Source organism: Papio anubis, chromosome 12, assembly GCF_008728515.1.
Source record: "Papio anubis isolate 15944 chromosome 12, Panubis1.0, whole genome shotgun sequence".
NCBI lineage: Eukaryota > Metazoa > Chordata > Mammalia > Primates > Cercopithecidae > Papio > Papio anubis.
Window position 1 is genome coordinate 34,446,545 of NC_044987.1, and position 19,737 is coordinate 34,466,281.

The window sequence follows — 19,737 nt, forward strand, 5'->3', positions numbered from 1 at the left end:
GTAATATGTGAGTTCATAACAGATTATTGTCTGAAAATGAAGTTCATCTTAAAATTAAAACCGTAAATTTGTGTCCTAGATGAGGACAGTTTTTTACCCAAGTCTACTCCATAGTAGATGTACTGTACTCAAGATTTTCTGGTAATTACATTTACCTGCATGTCAATATAACTAATTCATAGAAATTGTCATATTTTCTATATTTTATAAACTTCATATTTTAAAATTAAATGATATGAATATATTTATATTCATATATAAAAATATATGAATGTAATATTTTAATTTTAAAATAAGTTTCTACTAAGAACACCTTAAGTTCCACTAATAAAATATTATGAAAAATGAGAAATTAACCAAAATGAAGATTTTGTTTTTACTTTTAGCTTTTACTAAAACAAATCTGTTTCTATATAACCCACAGAACTGACCTTAAATAATTTTAACCATAATCAATCAATAAAGAAGTATTTCCTAAGTGCCTACTTTAAACATGATTTTAAAATTATCAGAGTGTAATTTTAATGTCATCATTATCACATGTTATATTTGATAGGTTTTTTAAACTCATGTGTGACAAGTACTGGTTAAATGCTCCCTAATCCCATTTCCTTTTCCTAGGGACACTGGGACACTTTACTGGCCTTTTTTAGGTTTACGGGGCCATGTCAGTTAATTCTAGACTGACATGTTGTATGTACAATCCAGAGCTGGCTACAAAAAAAATCATGCACAACCCTTTATCCTCTCTTATTTGTCAATTCTCTAAAGGCAAAGGAGCAGAAGATGCCAATAAGGCTTTAGTAGATATCAAAGATATTAGATCAACTGAATGTGGTTCCAAAACTTTCCATATGGAGAGCACCTCATTCAACAACTAAGCAGAATGTGATGTGAATACAAAAGAAACACATTATTGTGTTAAGTAATTTGTTATAGTGTCCAGAGTTTCTTATGTTGACTAATATTATATTAAAATAAAATCATTTTTAACTATTAAAGAAGATGAAATTTCATCAGGAAACAAAGTTCATTGAACTGTATATCATCATCATGTCAGAGGCATTTGAAACAAAGCAACTGCATCGTGAATAGGGGCTGGGAAAAATGAGGCTGAGACCTACGGAGCTGCATTCTCACATGGTTAAGGCATTCTCAGTCACAAATAAGACAGGAGGTAAGCAAAAGACACAGGTCATAAAGACCTTGTTGATAAAACAGGCTAAAGTAAAGCAGCCAGCCAAAATCCATCAAAACAAAACAGCCACAAGAGTAATCTCTGGTCGTCCTCACTGCTACACTCCCACCAGTACCATGACAGTTTACAAATGCCATGGCAAAGTCAGGAACTTACCCTATATGGTCTAAAAGGGGGAGGTATGAACAAACCACCCCTTGCTTAGCATATAATCAAGGGATAACCATAAAAATGGGTAACGAGCAGCCCTTGGGGCTGTCTATGGAGTAGCCATTATTTTATTTCTTTACTTTCTTAATAAACTTGCTTTCACTTTACAGACTTGCCCTGAATTATTTCTTGCATAAGATCCAAGAACCCTCTCGTGGGGTCTGTATCTGGACCTCTTTCCTGTAACAATTAGATTACAGTCTTGCTGATAACCATCTTCTCTAGTTCAGACCACTTGATGGCTTACTACTTAGCTAGCATATATTTCCAGGCCTAGGGCCTATGACAGGAGGTATTTAACCAGTCAACCATATATTTAGCTTGACCAGTTACAATGCTCCAGTTTTTTAAATTGGCTTTCTACTTAATTCTTGAGCTCCAAGCCTTCTTCATATGGTCATATTCTGAAAATGGGTTTTCATCCTTATGTTTCCATTCCTAAATCCTATTGTTAACCCTTCTAGAAGGCCCAGTGCTATTATGGACACATTTACGTTGTATGGGTGCTGCTGTGGCTCTTGTTTTGGATTTTTAAGTGACTGACATTCACCATAGACTCATGTAATTAAGAGTCTGACATTATGTCAGCTCTTTGACCACTGACAACTTTCCAGCCACATTATTTGCCTTTTCCTTGTTGCCTCACCTCTGGGCAGGGTCAGAAGCTGGGCACCTCCTGCCTTGACTCCAGGGGAGAAGTTTACACCACACAAACCCTGGCCCACATAGGAACCCTTATCCCAACCCTACCTCACAACCACAATTAAAAACCCAAGCCACTCATTACTTTCTTCACTCAGGCTGTTTTCATACCAATGTGTGTTCTCAGAAAGCCTCCTGTTGCAAAGAATCAATCTCTTCATACCCTTTTTGAACACATGTGTCATCATCAATTTCTGCTTCTGAACCAATTTTAAGTAGTGACAGTACTGATCTTACTCGCCACAGGGCAACCACATACAGCAAAGTAGGATTCAATAAGCTGGGTAAAGGACAGAGTCTCCTTGGAGGGGAACATAAAATTTTTGAAAGGAGTTTGCATCATGGAAGCAATAGGTCTTCAAACAGTTAACTGAAAAATGGAAGGTAGACATACAAGAAGGGAAACTCCTGAATTACTCTGGATCGCTCTCTTGCAGCTTTATACCAGGAAAACAAGGTATCAATTAAATGGCTAGGGCAAAATGGTCTTGACTATGGAGGCAAGCCAAGAGCTAGCTGTGTAGACAGTCATCTGGAGTAGCATAAATCAAAGATGTTTAAACTAAATTTGTAAATTATAAAATCATATATATGTAGTCCTGTTCCTCCCTTACTCTTTTGTTGTCTCCCAGCCTTAGTAGTAACCCCATCTATCCTAGTCTCACCAAGTTGAGAAAAACAATATGAAATGGAGAAAAAGTACTTACATCCATCTAGCAGTTTCTCAAAGTTTTCAAATTATAACTATTTTATACTCTCGCTTTGTGATTGTCAGATAAAATCAATGAATATTCTAACTACCTGCAAGTAATTCTTTTAAAAATGATTTAAAAAGGACAAATAAAGGTATACTCGTTTACTGTAAAATTGTGGTTTGATTTTTTCATTTCTTGAAGCAAGGTCTTGCTCGGTCATCCAGGCTGGATGGAGTGCAGTGGCACAATCATGGCTCACTGCAGCCTCGACCTCCTAGGCCAAACCAATCTTTCTACCTTAGCCTCCCAAAGTGCTGCAATTACAGGCATGAGCCACTGTGCCCAGCCTAAAATAATATTTAATTCAATATGTACATTTTCAGTATGTACATTTTCAGAATTATAATAGACAACATAAAGAAGCAATCAAGAGTTTTTGTTCACAAAATCTCCATGAATGCAGCATCTACAAATGGAAACTAATCCAGGTGTCTAGAATTAGTGACTCAAAGTGCACTGGTGTTAGGTAGTATGTTTTCTAAATGGACAGAAACCTCTGGTTAAGTTCTGAACAAAACTAAGCATAATCTTGTAATTCATATAGTGTTTGCATTGAAATATCCACTGTATTTAAAAATACCACACAAGTAATATAATATCAAGTCAGATTATTTTACCAGATAATTATAAAGAGAATTTTCACTCACAAAAATGCCTGCCAGGACACTTAAGAATTCTGTGCTTTGCAATCATAGGACATTTAGAATTCCTGGTCTCTACTCTCTAAATGAAAGTAACATCCTTGAATAGCTGAGACTACCCTCACAAATGTCTGAAACACATTGAAGAAGGAGGTGACACAGCAACTGAGAATCACTGACCTAGAGCAAGAAACAGGAGACAATGGCTGCCTAAAGTTAGCCTGCTGTTGGCAGTAGTCTTCTCTGAGAGGATCTTGAACAGGAAGATCCAGTTCTACTATAAATTATGCCTCTGAAAGTCCCATCTCCCTATCTCCAAGTGAAGTTTCTAGGAGCAGTAGTACAGATGCTCTTCAGCTTTTAATAAGATTGCACCTCAATAAACCTATCATAAATTGAAAATATAATTCAAAAATGCATTTAATTCAACTAATATACTGAACATCAGAGTTTATCCCAGCCTACCTTAAAGTTGTTCAGAACACTCACATTAGTCTCCAGTTAAGCAAAGTCAGCTAACACAAAGATTATTTTATAATACAGTTTTATCATCTCATGTAATTTACTGAAAACTCTACAGAAAGTAAGAAACAGAGTGGTTGTATGGGTTCTCAGAGTATGGTTTCTACTGAATGCGTATCACTTTCACATCATCATAAAGTTAAAAAATTGTAAATCAAACTACCTTCAATTAGGGATTGTCTGTATATTATCTTCTTACGGACACAATAGTTTCCTTTATAGAGTCCTGTCCTAGGATCAAGTTAGTGTCTGACTCTCTCTAACTCCTTCCGAAACTTCTGCCACTTACTGATAGGCTACCCAGATACTAACTTTAAAACTTCCTTCCTTCCAAGACATTTTAAGTATCATCCATGTGAGACTCTCGCAGCCAGGTTCTCTCAGAAAGGCTTGCTTTTTGGTTTTGGATCACTGTTTCGATTGTTTTCTTGAATCATGACTCAACGTTATCATGTCTCCCTCAATTCTAAATCTGCCTTTCAGGCTTAAATCCTCTTTTAAAACATGAACTTCTGTGCTAATTTTTCTCAGGGATTGCATCTAATGCCAGGCTCCAACCGTTCTGCCTGCTGGTTAGCTGTAATTTATGACTGTGATTAGCTTATTCATATAATGTAATGTAAGTGTATCAGTAATATCATACAAAGGAAATAGCAGCCTATCATGCCCAATAAAATGTTAAGAAATGCCCTTTTAATGATCATTAGTTTATTTTATGTGATGATTTGAAGAAATTTTGAAGTGTTAACCAGAAATTGTATTTTATGATGCCATAAATAGTTACAAGGTGAGAAAAACTTTTCGCACCATGTATCTTAGATTAATTCTTAAAGAAATTGTCCAGATCTTCCTTTAACTTTCAGTTGTCTTTCAACATTGAAATGAAGTTTATGAAACTTAAACAAGTATAAACTATAAAACTTTCAAGGATTTGTAAGAATTGAAGAGCATTATTTATTAACAAGCATAGTGATGAATGTTTCATGGGTAGTGTAGCATTACATTGTACACACAACATAAATAAAGTGCAAGTCTAATAGGTTTTTGTCACTTTCGCACAGATATAAAAGACAGGTCGGAGGATACAGTAAATGTTATCACTTATGGAAACAGTCAAAGAGCACCAACTCCATGTGTTAGGGTGATGCCAATGTAACTGCAGTTTTTGCCTTGCTGGGGTTTGCCACTGGATATTGGAATGCATTGTTAAATGTGGTTATGTTATATATCATTTTAATGGGCATTTCTTGCTTTTTTGCTAATGACTTGTTGATTTTTTTTTTTTAAACTATGGAAATGATGTTAGACAAAAAGCAAATTCAAGCAGTTTTCTCATTCAAGTTCAAAATGGGTCATAAAGCAGCGGCGACAACTCACAACATCAGCAACACATTTTGCGCAGTAACTGCCAACGAATGCACAGCGCAGTGGTGGTTCAAGAAGTTTTGCAAAGGAGACGAGAAACTTGAAGATGAGGAACTTAGTGGCTGGCCATTGGAAGTTGACAACGACCAAATGAGAGCAATCATGAAAGCTGATCCTCTTCCAACTACATGAGAAGTTGCTGAACTCAGTATCAACCATTCTACAGTTATTTAGCATTTGAAGCAAATTGGAAAGGTAAAACACCTCAGTAGGTAGGTACCTCAAGAGCTGAGCGCACCCCCCCGCCAAAAAGTCATCATTTTGAAGTGTCCTATTCTCTTATCCTATGCGACAACAATCAACTATTTCTCTATCAGATTGTGACGTGCAACGAAAACTGGATTTTATACAACAACTGATGACGACCAGCTCAGTGGTTGGATGGAGATGAAGCTGCAAAGCACTTTCTTAAGTCAAATTTGCACCAAAAAAAAAAAAAAAAAAAAAAGGCATGGTCACTGGTGGTCTGCTGCTGGCTAGATCCATTATAGCTTTCTGAATCTGGGTGAAACCATTACATCTGAAAAGTATGCTCACCAAATTGATGAGCTGCACCAAAAACTGCAACGCCAACAGCCAGCATTGGTCAACAGAAAGGGCCCAATTCTTCTCCACCACAATGCCCGGCTGCATGTCACACAACCAATACTTCAAAATTTGAACGAATTGAGCTATGAAATTTTGCCTCATTCACTATATTCACCTGACCTCTAGCCAACCAACTACCACTTCTTCAAGCACATCAATAATTTTTGTAGGAAAAATGCTTGCACAACCAGCAGGATGCAGAAAATGCTTTCCAAGAGTTTGTCGAATCCTGAAGCACGGATTATTATGCTACAGGAATAAACAAATTTATTTTTCATTGGCAAAAATGTGTTGATTGTAATGTTTCCTATTTTGATTAATAAAGATGTATCAGAACCTAGTTATGATTTAAAATTCATGGTCCAAAACCTCAATTACATTTGCACCAACCTAAGATTCACAGGATGCCAAACCAATAGGCCATCTTGTTGAAGGTGGATATTATTCTTTTCTCCTTTCCAATTATAATCCAAAATACACTATTGTGTTCAAAAATATTTAGTAAATATCCTATCATGGTGTAGAAATTCAGCCTAAATTCAGATTTCAGGACAAATGAAGCAGTTCTTAAATAGATGCCTTCTTATTTAAAAATATTTGTAAAGCTCCCAGTAACCATGCACCACTCTAAGTGCTGAAAGAGAATAAAGAGACTATGAAATGGTATCTGCTCACATCACATGTACTTAAATTGGTGAAAAAGCAGGTAAATATAAAATAATAAATGGCTCTAAAATTAAGACTACAATAAGAGAATAAAATCAAAGTTTTGATGAATGGTCGTAAGACTGTAAAGTTATTATTAGAATGGTCTCAATTTTTAAATTGGGGAAACTGGCATGATGTATTTTACTTAGAAGAGTGTCATCCAAATAAATTACACTTTCCCCTTCTGAGAGAGAATTCTCATTTTCATAAAAGATCATTTACATTTTGTGCTTGTGTCTCTAAAACAATTCATCAACAAAAAGTATTTTGAGGAAACAACAGAAAATTGTCACCAAAGGGGTTGCTTTGAGTCAGGATGCCACTGCCCATGTGCCAGGTCAAATTTGGTAATAAATCATGTTAATGATAAAATTTAGCCAAAAGTACTGACAACATAAGGCAACAAATTTGAAGATGCAGGAATCTTCCAATTATCAGAAGACAGTGCTACACATTTTCAAAGCATGTGTAGACACAGAGGGTTTATAAACTGAAGATTGTGTTTACCATTGAGGGAATTAAAGAGAGCAAAATTATGTGCTTAGCTTCAGTAGAAAAAAAATCTGCTTCCTCTAAGGACCACCACTTCTCCACCAAAAACAGCATTGCGGTCTCTGAATCTCAAGAACATGCTCCTCGCCTCCCCCACCAAAAAATGTCTGAGCTATCTAGTTTGAATCACTCCTAATCCAGACTGTCTCTATCCAAAGATAAAATATCTTAACCTAACCATCTCATCACAAATAGAAGAATGAAATGCACCCAACACTTAATTAAGTTGACTCCTACTAAAATCATAACAATAAAAACAGATGAAGTCAAGTACCAGTTTATATTTACAGAGGGAGGAACAGGTATAGTGTCAGTTCTGGTTAATAATCCCTGCCTATGGTCCCCTGAAATATATCCTGCATGTGTCTGAGATGTTAACTCATAAGGGCTTTCAATTAACCTACATTACCTTGAAATTTTTTTAATTTAAACCTTCGTCAATTTTTTAAATCACTTAAATGTCACTCTGTACTCAAATAACTACTTTAGAATAATTATTAACAACTCAGCTGTTCCTTTTTAAACTACATTATACCTCTTAGGTCTATGAAACATTTGCACTGACACAATTTCAAGGGATCAAAGCTGTTATCCAAAATAACAATATCAGGTTGAAAACAGAGTAGATACTGAGGGCTTTTCTGGTTGCTCAATGCCAGTGAGCAGTACTCACCTTTCCAGATACTGTTCCATTTCTCTTCTTTCTTTTATGAGACTAGCTCAGAAGTTTTTATTCATTGACTATATCCATCTCCTCACCTCAATCAAGTATCAATGACTGACTACTGTGCCTTTCTTGATTATTTTCTATTATAAAGCCTGGGGATGACCAAGGTATAACATTTGAATTCTCTTTGTCTAATATGGGCCAGTGCACAATATTCACAACCATATTTTCATTGTCATGCAACAAAATAATTCTGAATGCAGCCTTTTTCTGTATTCCCTAAATGTGGTCATATGTATAGCAAATTATCAGATTAACCTCTATGCAAATATTTTTAAGTACATTAGAATATGCATTTTCACCATTTCAGATTACTAAAAATTTTGATGCTTCTTTAATTGTATCACCAGGGAATATCTGTTAAAACACAGAGCTAATTAAAATATAACCAAAAGCTTCCTCATTTTCTTTTCTTTTTTTTTTTTTTGTAAATCACACTTTTCAAATATCACAACACAATCACTAAATTTGCTCTAAATGGCATACCTTTGGTTGCTAAAATGATCTAACTACTATGATAAATAACAAAGTGGAATCAGACACGATGTTTTCTAATTCTCACTGGAAATAGAATATAGCAAGTACAGATACATTCCATGAATATGCGAATATTTGAAACAACAGCTCACATTTAGATGGGATTTGTCATTGTTTAAGTGAACTACTATAATAAAATTTAATATCTGTGACTAAAATACATCATCAACATGACCACTGAAGATAAAGATACATGATTTTAATAATGTAAATTCCCTTGAGGGTAGTAAAATAATATATGCAAAGTTCTTTTAGTTTTCCATATATCTTACTTAAATTTAGATAAATGATTCCATGATAATGCATGTGTAAACAAAAACTATTTCATATTCACTGATACTTAACTTTCTATTTAATAAAATACCACAGGGTATCAACTATGATTTCAAAGTGTTTCCCCTTTAAAATTTATGTTCAGTTAATTGATATTGTAACAGTATTAAGACATGGAATCTTTAAGACGTGATTAGGCCATTACTGTTGCAATTGCATTATCCATTCTTGCTCTCACTCTCTCTGCCCTTCCACCTTCACCATGTCATGACGCAGCAAGAATGTCCCCACCAGATTCCAGCACTTTGTACTGAACTTTCCCACCTCCAGAATTGTGAGCCAACACATTTCTCCTCATTTTAAATTACCCAGTCTGTGGTATACTGTAACAGTATCACAAAATGGACTAAGACAGAATACTATCATTAGTTTACAAAGAAGCAGCAGTCATTATATAAAGGTTCATAAAGTTTTTTTTTTCACAAATTACTCTTATAATGAGCTATTCATGTTACTGATTTAGTACTAGACCATAATCATTGTACATATCTCTGAAGATCTATATAACTATTATTTTATTCTATTTCACATAGAAAGCATAACACATATGAATATGCTATACAGTCATGATACTTATCAAATACTTTCAAAACTTTAGAGATTAAAACAATAATAACTGTCTTGTGATGAGTTAATGTACAGCTTGCACACAGTGGATGGCCAATATCTCCTACAGAAAAAATTTTAAAAATACCTCTTTATTTAGTAAACCTGTACAGATGTTTTATGCTCACTGTAATCCTATTCTAAATATGTTATTCACCAATCGAAGAAAAATAGTTGAGAGAGCTGCATAAAAATTTGAGTCAAAAACATTCAGAAAGCATTTTGAGTATTGTTATCATTATAATACAGAGAGGTAAAGTAATTGTATAAAAGGGGCATTGAAGCTACTTTTTAGAGCCAATCTGTTTATAAACCTCTAAAAATATTTGTTAAAAATTTGGAAACAAAGCTATGTATAAGTTATTACAGACATATACTTTGTCTCTATGAAGATGTTTCTGGGCCAAAACAGACCTAACAAAAATATTTTTTATCACTATATGCTGCTCGTGTTTCTACTGGAATTTACTCTAACAAACTAGTCTAGTCTTCCTTTAAATTTTACCTTTTAATTTAATCCCACATGGTTGGAATTCTATAATGGATTCAGGCTATTGCTGTTATAATGTTGAAAACATTTCAGGACAAACAGAAGACAATTAGACATAATAAAACTTAAAAAGAACCAATGAATGGATGGGGCACAGAGGCTCATGGCTGTAATCCCAGCACTTTGGGAGGTCAAGGTGGGTGGATCACCTGAGGTCAGGAGTTCGAGACAAGCCTGGCCAACATGGTGAAACCCTGTCTCTACCAAAAAACAGAAAAATTAGCTGAGCGTGGTAGTGTGACCCTGTAGCCCCAGCTACCAGGGAGGCTGAGATGAAAGAATCACTTGAACCCCGGAGGCAGAGGTTGCAGGGAGCCAAGATCATGCCATTGCACTCTAGCCTGGGCCACAGAGTGAAGCCCTGTCTCACATTAAAAAAAAAAAAAAAAAAGTCAATGAGGACAACTGCTCTGACCAAATATACCTATGTGGAGACACTCTAGTAGAATACAGGGTGATAAACTATTATTTTCTCTTTATCTCTGCCAGTACTGCTTTCCTTGAGATAATTATCAGTTTTTTCCTTTATAAATATGAAAACATCTTTCTGACCCCCCTTATTTCCTTCCTCCTGTGAGAGAGATTTTATTATTATTATTATTTTAAATCTGCATGCTCAGAGGTCTCTCGGGCAACTGCTGCTAAAAAGATTCCACTGATTAATCGAGGCTTGCTGTTAATACAGATAAAATGTTTAGACTCCTTAAAAAGAAGACTAAGTCTATTTATAATTTCATTGCAGCCATTCACACTTTGCTACAAGTATAATATATAACGTGCAGTTCCTTAAACACAGGAGTGTGCTGTCTTACCTCTTTGCCTTTGAACACATGATTTATTTTATCTATAATGTACTTCTACACATGCAATATATTTTAGATCCAGTATCACTTCCTCAATTTTGACTCACTTAATCATACAACACAGGTTAGATTTGATGCCTCTCTTCTATGTTACCAAATAATACTGTATATACCTCAGTCATGATACCTATAACAACAGGTTGGATGCCTTTTGTGTGTATGTATGTGTGTCTGTTTCTGTGAGCATGTGAGGCTACAGTACATTGAAAGGTGTGGACCTGCAAAGATGAAAGCAGGTAGATAAAGCTTCTTGACTCTGAACTTAATTAAGCTATTCCCAGGCACAGTGACTGAATCTCAATATCCCAAACAGAAACATAATGCCTCAAAATGTCATTATAAGAACTGGTTCTTATCTAGAGTTTGGAAGGACAAGATGGCAGTGACCATGAATTGGTTAAAAATAAGAGGAAACCACAGAGTTGAGAGGGGGAAAATAAAATAGTAAAAATACTTCCTTTCTGTATGTACCTGCAAAGAAAACCAAAAATTACAACATAGATAAAAAATTATATGTTGCAAAAAAAAAAAAATAGGCAAAGTCAATAATAGCAATAAGAATTTATTCCAGATAAAATACACTTACACTTCTATCTATCAGGACTTTAAAATAAATATGCTTAAGATACTCCAAAATATAAATGCAGGAATGGACTTCCTTAAACTAAGCAAGCAATTATAACACACCAAAAGTGTAGAAACGAAGAACAGACGAATCAGAAAAAGAGCTGGATTTTGCACATTTGAAAAGAAAGATGTTACAATTTCTTTGAAATTATATTTCTATATTATATTTTCTTTTGAATTGTCTCATAAGTGCTGGGTCGATAAGCAAAAATAAACTTTTAGAAAGTACATAGTAAAGGTACAAAATGTCAAGCATTGGAAAAAAATAACTTCCACAGGGCAGTCTATTAACAAAGAAAATAACAACTAGATTGATAACACACCTGCCTGCTACAAAAGAGGCCAGCAGATATTTAAAGTATTAAGGGAACGTAACTATCAATCCAGAATTTTTACACCCTGCCAAATCATCCGTCACTCAAGAGTAATGGCAAAATAAAGATATTTTCAGACAGATAAAGACTAAAATAGTTTGCGACAGTGATATCCTTTTTAACTACAAAATGTGCTTTATCCAAAAAGTGAACACAGAGAGAAAAATTATATAATGGAAGAAATTATGACTATAGATACTAATGTTACAGAAAATATAATTAAGTATTGATTATTAAACATATTTTTGTAAATAAGGGAAAATTAGCAAAAGAAAAAATAGTAAGTACTTAAAGCATGCAAATATTTTCTGTTTGAAAAAATAAAATTATTGAATAACATTATACTTGGGAAATTTCTTAATTTCATTACTGAAAACCACTATAGACTAAGTTAATGGTAATCACAAAAGAAACAGTTATATGATGCAAAAAAGATATAAAAAAAGAAAGAGGAATTAAATATAGAAAACAATCTATCTAACAGAAAGCAAGGGAAACATGAAAATATCCTAAAGAAATCAAAGTGTGTGGCAGATACTGGCTACCTTTAACCAAACCTTTTCTGTGTTCCTCCTAACCACACAGTTGGCTATTTTTACAAGCAATTTTCCTAAATACAGTATCTAACATATATTATTAGACAAGGCCATACGAGCAAAACCAGAAAGACAACAGAAACAGAGTGATAGGGCTCTATATACCAACTTAACAAACACTATGCTATGCTTACTATGTTATTATTTTCTAGGAGGCAAAAACTGTATGAGATCTAGGAATAAACTTAAGATGTGAAAACCATTTTCGAAAAAATTAAACCATGTTACTGAAGGATTTAAAGCATGTTTGAAAATGTATGAGGGAGTGCTTTCACAAATCAGTGGAGATCATTGACATTAGTCAATACATAGTCTCCAAAAATAGAAAACAAATAAAATCAGGTAATTACCTCGTATTATATACAAAAATAATCTCAGTAAACACCTAAATATGAAAATCAAAATTTACATTTGAAAGAAAATAAAAATTTAAGGTAAAAAAGGGTTTTTTTTTTTTAGGATATGGAAAGCACAGACTACAAAGGAAAATATTGCTATATCGCATTACACAAAAATCAAAAAATTCTGCTTAACTAAAGATGCTACTGAAACAGTAAAAAGATAAGCTACATTCTGAGAATATATCTGCAACGCATTTAATCAATTAGTGATCAATTGATTTGTAAATTTCCTACAGTTCAATGAAAGTAAAATATTCTAATAGAAACAGTCAACATATGTAAATAAGAAATATGCATTAGAAAAATCCAGAATGTCCAATATTTGAAATTTCAACCTCACTAGTCAAGAAAATGCAAAGTAAACCACAATAAAATATTGTACTATACTCAAGAGACTGCCAAAAAATTATATGTTGGTGACAATGTGGAGAAATATGAACACTCATACCATGTTGGTACAAGTGTCAATCACTTTGGAAAGCAATTTGACGGCATCTGGAAATGTTACAATGCTTTTATATAAAAATTGCACTCCTAAAATACATTTAACACAATTACCAATGAGGCATGAAAAAATGCATTTGACATATAACAACATAAAATTAGAAACAACCAAAATATTTACAAAAAGGGAATGGATAAAGAAATTGTAATAGAGTCATAGTGCAGTATGCTTTATAGGAAATGAAGTGAACTCAGAACTGAAGACCTCAAGATACATGAATCTCTAGGATATAATGTTGATCCAGAAAAGGTGGATCATGAATGATATACACAGAATCATTGGCATAAATTTTTTAAAAAACAGTACATAAGCTTCATATGTACAGAAATACGGGCTTCATATATTATAGGCGTCATATGTACAGAAATATAAACACATGCATACAAATGACAAAGTAAGTACAGTGGTTCCTCTAAGAGTGGAGAAAGTGGGAGACACAATCCAAGCAAAATAAGAACTCTCAACTTAAATTTTATGTCAAAAAATACTGAAGCAAATTTGGGAAAAGATTAAAGTTTAATAAAGTTAATATATATAGTCACAAGAGGTTTTCATGAATTATTTCCTTTATATTCTAAATATTTCACAATTTCTAATGTAATGAATAAAGTATAATACATTTAATATAAACTGTGAGCAAGTAGTAGAAAGATTGAAATTTTATCTCTTCTAATTGCAGCATTTGCTGTTTTTTACAGATTTTCTCTGCAGCATCTGTTTATGTAACAAATAGGACTAAAAAGTAGGCCTTGTACAAAATATAAAGGAGAACAAAGAAGAATGCATAATCAAGACCTGAATAAACAAATCTGGGCTGAATAGAGGAACTGGCTTCCTAGAAAAGAATACCAACCTGTTGAGATGATCACAAGATGACACAGAAATTTAAAATAGAGGAAATATGTAAAGGAAACTTTAAAGCTATGAAATTATGAGAATGATTTTCTGCAGATATATAGAATTATAGTAAAAATAGTAGAAAGGAAGCCCAGAAAATGAACAAAGATTATGTGTTGATTACCTCACAGCCTTCGTGGGTCAAGGAAGCAGGTGCGGCTCAACCCTTGCTCTATGTCTTTCACAAGGTGGGAAGCTGTCTCATCCCAATGTTCGAATAGGTACGGATACACTTGTAAACTCACTCACGTGACTACTCGTAGGATTCAAATTCCTTAGGGGTGTTGGACTGAGTGCTTCACTTACTCTTGGGCTGTTGGCCAGAGGCCATTCCCAGTGGGTCTGTCAACAGGACAGCTCTCAGCATGAGCTGACTTCCATCAATATGAGCAAGCCAGAAAGCAAAAAAACAAACAAGATGGAAGCCAGTGGCTTCTGTAACCCACTGTTAGGAGTCATATCCCATTACTTTATTTATAGTCTATTCTCCAGAAGCAACTTAATAGCCATAGCCAACAGATAAAGTGAGAGATTACACTGTAAATGCCAAGAAGTGGGAATTACTGTGAGACATTTTAGTGTCTAGTCACTACAGGTGTTATATTTATTTCAGATTTTTTTCTTTCAAGAAATAAAGTATCACTAAGTTGAGATAATGTATATTCAATCCTCTCCTGGTACTTATTTCCTGCTCTCATTCTCCCTTTGTCCTCAGTAGTAAGCACTGTAGTCAACTTGCTATCTCAAATTCATGTTTTAAAATTATATCACTTATGTGTATCCATAAATAGGATATATTTTTCCATTGTTTTACATAAGTGATATCATATTATAAATAATACTCCATAACTCACCTTCTTCACTCTCTATTTTGAGGTCTATCCATTTTCTTTGTATTCACTTTAACAGTTTTAGTTCTCCATTAAATTAAAAAAAAAAATACAATGTATCCATTCCCCTTTTGATGGACATCTGAGTTGTTTCCAACCTTTACTATTAGACATATATTGCAGTAAAGATGCATTTTATTTCTTTGTACTCATATGGAAAGGTTTCTCCAAGTTGTATATCCGGAAGTGGAATTGCTTCCCCAAATTGCTCTGCAAGCTGAGTCTTTATATTTTTCATAAAAATCTTTGCTCTGTCTGGGGTATTTCTTGGCTTAACTCTGAACAGGAGTGGGATGATTTTCTATTCAGGCTCTGTTAGTTTCCTCATTTTTCACAAGAGCATGTCAACCTCAGCTTTACTCTCTATTAAGGCTAAAGGGAATTACCTGACAAAAGCCATATGTCAGCCTCCTGTCAGAGAGAAAGAACTCAAAGTCGCATCTAGCTAAGATTTATAAAATGCTCAGAAGAGAAATCAGCAGTTACGCAAGATTACTTGGAAAATACTCAGATTATCCATTCTTCCTGATACTCTAAATATGGATTAAACTAAATTAGCACAGGACTAAGTTATATTAAATTGATCACCAGCCCAGAGCCTTGTGACTCAGTAAGTATCGTCCACAGACCAGCAGCATCACCATCACATGGGAGCTTTTTGTAAGTGAGATTATCTTGCTCTACCTCAATCTTTGAAGGCGTGTCTTATTTTAACAGAGGTTTTATTTTAACAGATTGAGGAGCACAGTTTTAGATAATTATTTCTTCTCATTTTGTTGTTTCTGTTTGGGTTGCATCTGCCTTTATTGAAACAGATGAAACTTATTATCACGGGTACAGTAAAAGTCATGTTCGGGTCACTGGCCATCATATCTAATAAACTCTTAATGAGGATTTTCCAGGAAAAAAAAAACAACTGTCGAATCAATGTGTGAGAGAGTTGTGCTTTTACTGAATAACAATTCCATTTTAATGTTTGAAATACTGTGAAATATGTAATTGACCAGATTTTCTTTCTTTTCTGGCTAATTACCCAAAACGGGACCAGTACACAGTAGGTGTATAGGCATTAATAGTAGACACCTTGAACTGGTCTCACAGCTGGCTCCATTTTATGTCCCAATATTTATTGTTCTCATTATTTCCATGGATTTGAATTCATACTTATATTTACCATTGTGACCACCTTAACTGCCATTTGACACTAGAGAACAAGGAGGCAGAACACTAGTTAGGTGAAAATTATACCAACTATAAAAGTAGATCATAGTTCTGATCACTCGATTTTCTACCTTACTGCCTTTCCACAAGATAATAATGCCTAAAGAAAACAAATCCAAACACATCTCTGATTACATTTCATATTAGGCTTAAGGGTAATAGAAAGTTAAAAACTCACATTAAGTATTTTGGAAAATAAAACATTTTTGGAATTCTAACAAAATGCTTACATATAATTTAGATGCCAACACTATGAGACAATGCTCCACATGGCAACAATTGGTATAATCACAAAGGATAAGTTTGCCTGCACCTGGCACCACCACCTAATTGTCATTCTCACAATATTTCCAGTATCTAAGTTCCTCTAAAATGTATCTTTGAATGTTTATTCTTTCATCAGTCGTAAATGAAATGTAGCCTAAGTGCACTAGTCTTAGTATCATTGTTGATGTGAATAAAAATTGGCTATGATACCTATTAGCAGTGTGACATTGTGAAAAATACTTATCTGTCCCAGAGTTTTCATTTCTATAGAAGACAGTAACAGTATCTACTTCACATATGTGTTGAGAAAACTGAAACTCATTTCTATATAAAACAGACTGGACAGAGACTAGTAATAACAGGTGCCAGTTTGTCTTGCTGTTAATGAGCCAGGCATTATTTTGTCGATAGATCCAAAAACGACAAAGGTAGAGAACATCTAGAAAATGTCGTTCAAACTATAAAGCTAATAGCTGTAGATCAGTCCTTAATTTAACTGATATCTTAGTGTTGGATGTATAGATTATTTCTTATTTTCCATTAAGTAATGCTAAGCATATAGTATATATGCTATATACATATCATTATGTGCTCTGTTTATTATTTTCTTACACAGAATACACTTCCAGAAATAAAACCACTGGATTGAAGGATAAGTCTGTTTTATGTTTCTGATATTCACTGTCAAATTACCCTCCCAAAAATGTCTATTTTTACTTTCAGTATATGAATGCATTTAGTCTTAATCCTAAATTAGAATTGGTATACAGTGCAATTAAATAATAATACACACAAATTCTTTAAAGATGTTTAGAGCAGAAGACTAACTTACAACCAACACAGCTTAGCACTCCTCTCACCTTTATAAACTTTAGACAGGTTTCTTCCTGACTATAGTCTTCTAATCTCCCATTCCTTAGAGCATTTACTTTAGAAAGCTGCATGTGTAAATGTATTCTCTGCCACTTTGAGATGTAAATAGTCTTCCAGGCTCTCCTCATTTTTGTAACCCAGTAATGTCTGTCTCAGGGCCTGGGAGCTCTCCATTTGAAATGTAACCATCAAGAAACAGGGTCTCCATCTCCGAGTCTCTATGAGAGGGTAGTAGCCTAACTTCAATAAGCACCAATCAATAAACACAGATGGCCTAGTCACGTTAACCAGTATCTCCCCTATCATCCTCCAATTTTCTACTAGCTCACCCCAGCTTTAAAAACTCTCCTGTTTTCATTTTTAGCAGAGTTGAGTTCAATCACTCTCTCCCATCGGAATAGTCTTGATCTCTACTGCAAGAGTCTTAAATCAGTCTTCTTTGCCTCCTTTATTCTATCTGGAGCCATTTTTCTTTGACACTTACCATCTTGTTTGAAGGCATCTGAGGAATGATAAAGATTGACAGGGGAATAATAATGCTGAGCTGCCCCTCGCCAGCTGGGTGAAGAAGCACTCAGTGTTCCCAATGGAGGGCTGCTGTATCGTGGTCTGGTTTTGGAACCAAAGAGAGATGAAGATGAACTCTTCTTAATTCTTAACAAAGTGGCATATGAAGTGGAGAGACCAGGAAGAGCTTTTGAATATTCTGTAAGAGAAAAAATACAGTAAAATCTGAATTTTGAGGAAACTGTTCTATTCTTATGAAAATTGTTTCTTTTGAAGACATTACTGAAAACCTTTGGAGCTGCAAGCAAATTCAGATTACAGTGCAAGTGTGAAAAATGTTACTTTAATATTTTTTAGTGTTTTCTGAAAATTCTACTAGTTTTCGTATTGAGGAGGGGAGGGGAGGGAGAAGGGGAGGGAAGGGGGGGGGGGAGGGGAGAGGGGAGGGGAAGGGAGGGGAGGGGAGAGGGGAGGGGAGGGGAGGGGAGAGGGGAGGAGAAGAGAGGAGAGGGGAGAGGGGAAGAGAGGGGAGAGGGGAAGAGAGGGGAGGAGATGGGAGAGGGGAGAGGGCAGGGGAGGGGAGAGGGGAGGGGAGGGGAGGAAAAATGATGGGGGAAGGGAAGGAAGAATGCAAGAAGAGAGAGAGGGGTAAGTAGGAAAGAAGGGAAGACAGAAGCCAAGCTAAATACTTTGTCAGGAAAATTTGTAAACTAACTTTTAAAAGTTTACCTTAATATTACAATAGCCATTCACATAGATCAGTTCTTTATTATTAAGATGCAGTGAGGAAACCAACATTTCACTTATATTCTACAAATACAGACAGGAAATTCATTCACTAAAATTTATTATGTAGTAGGAGATGTGTTCCGTGTAGCACATGTGTTTTTACTAGGCTCTAAGTAATACCTCATATTCTTGAAAAGTAGGCAAATTCACTATGGAACATAAAAAAGTGGATTGAAATTCATTTTCTAAGTTTTATTATCGAATATATACAGATTAACACTATTAAGTGGGAAAACGATGAAATTTTCTTTTTTATTGAGAAATTTCCATATTTTAATTCCCAAAGTGTTTTGTTAGAAAGGTTGAGCATCCTGCCTGAAATGGATTGAACTAACTTTCCTTTATGTCCGTAAGAAACAGTAAGTTTACTATACAGATCAAATTTTAAAAAGTACAAACTAATTATGATGAACTCTGAAGAGAAATAAGTAACTGGAAATTTTTTCTATGTCCAGTATCAACTAAGCTGGACAATTTGCTGATCTTGGAAATACTTCTAAGACTCTGGCAGTTTGCGGCCAGGCACAGCGGCTCATGCCTTTCATCCCAGCAGTTAATCTCATGCCTTTAAATCCCACCTTTAAATTTAATCACTGCTAACTAAATTTGCTAACTAAATCATTGCCTCCAGGACATTCGTGTTGATGTTATGATTCTGCAAACTTAAGGGAGATGCAGGTTCATCACAGAGATTATGAAATGGTAACCAAATAGATGGTTACTGACACTGAGAATAGATAAGCTTGCCAAGGAGGCCAAGGTGAGAGAATGACTTGAGCTAGGAGTTTAAAACCAGCAAAGGCAATAAAGTAAGACCCCATCTACACAAAAAGTACAAAAAATTAGGCACATGTGGCAGCACATGTCTGTAGC

General features: G+C 34.7%; 1 protein-coding gene across 1 annotated transcript in view; it reads right to left on the minus strand.

The window, feature by feature from the left end:
• The window catches only part of CNTN5 (contactin 5), a 1,333,698-nt gene that overhangs the window by 522,879 nt on the left and 791,082 nt on the right, over window positions 1–19,737 (minus strand). The window contains exon 4 of the mRNA XM_031653895.1: window positions 18,053–18,274. Within this exon, the coding sequence (XP_031509755.1) occupies window positions 18,053–18,274 (222 nt within the window). The remainder of the gene's footprint in view (window positions 1–18,052; window positions 18,275–19,737) is intronic.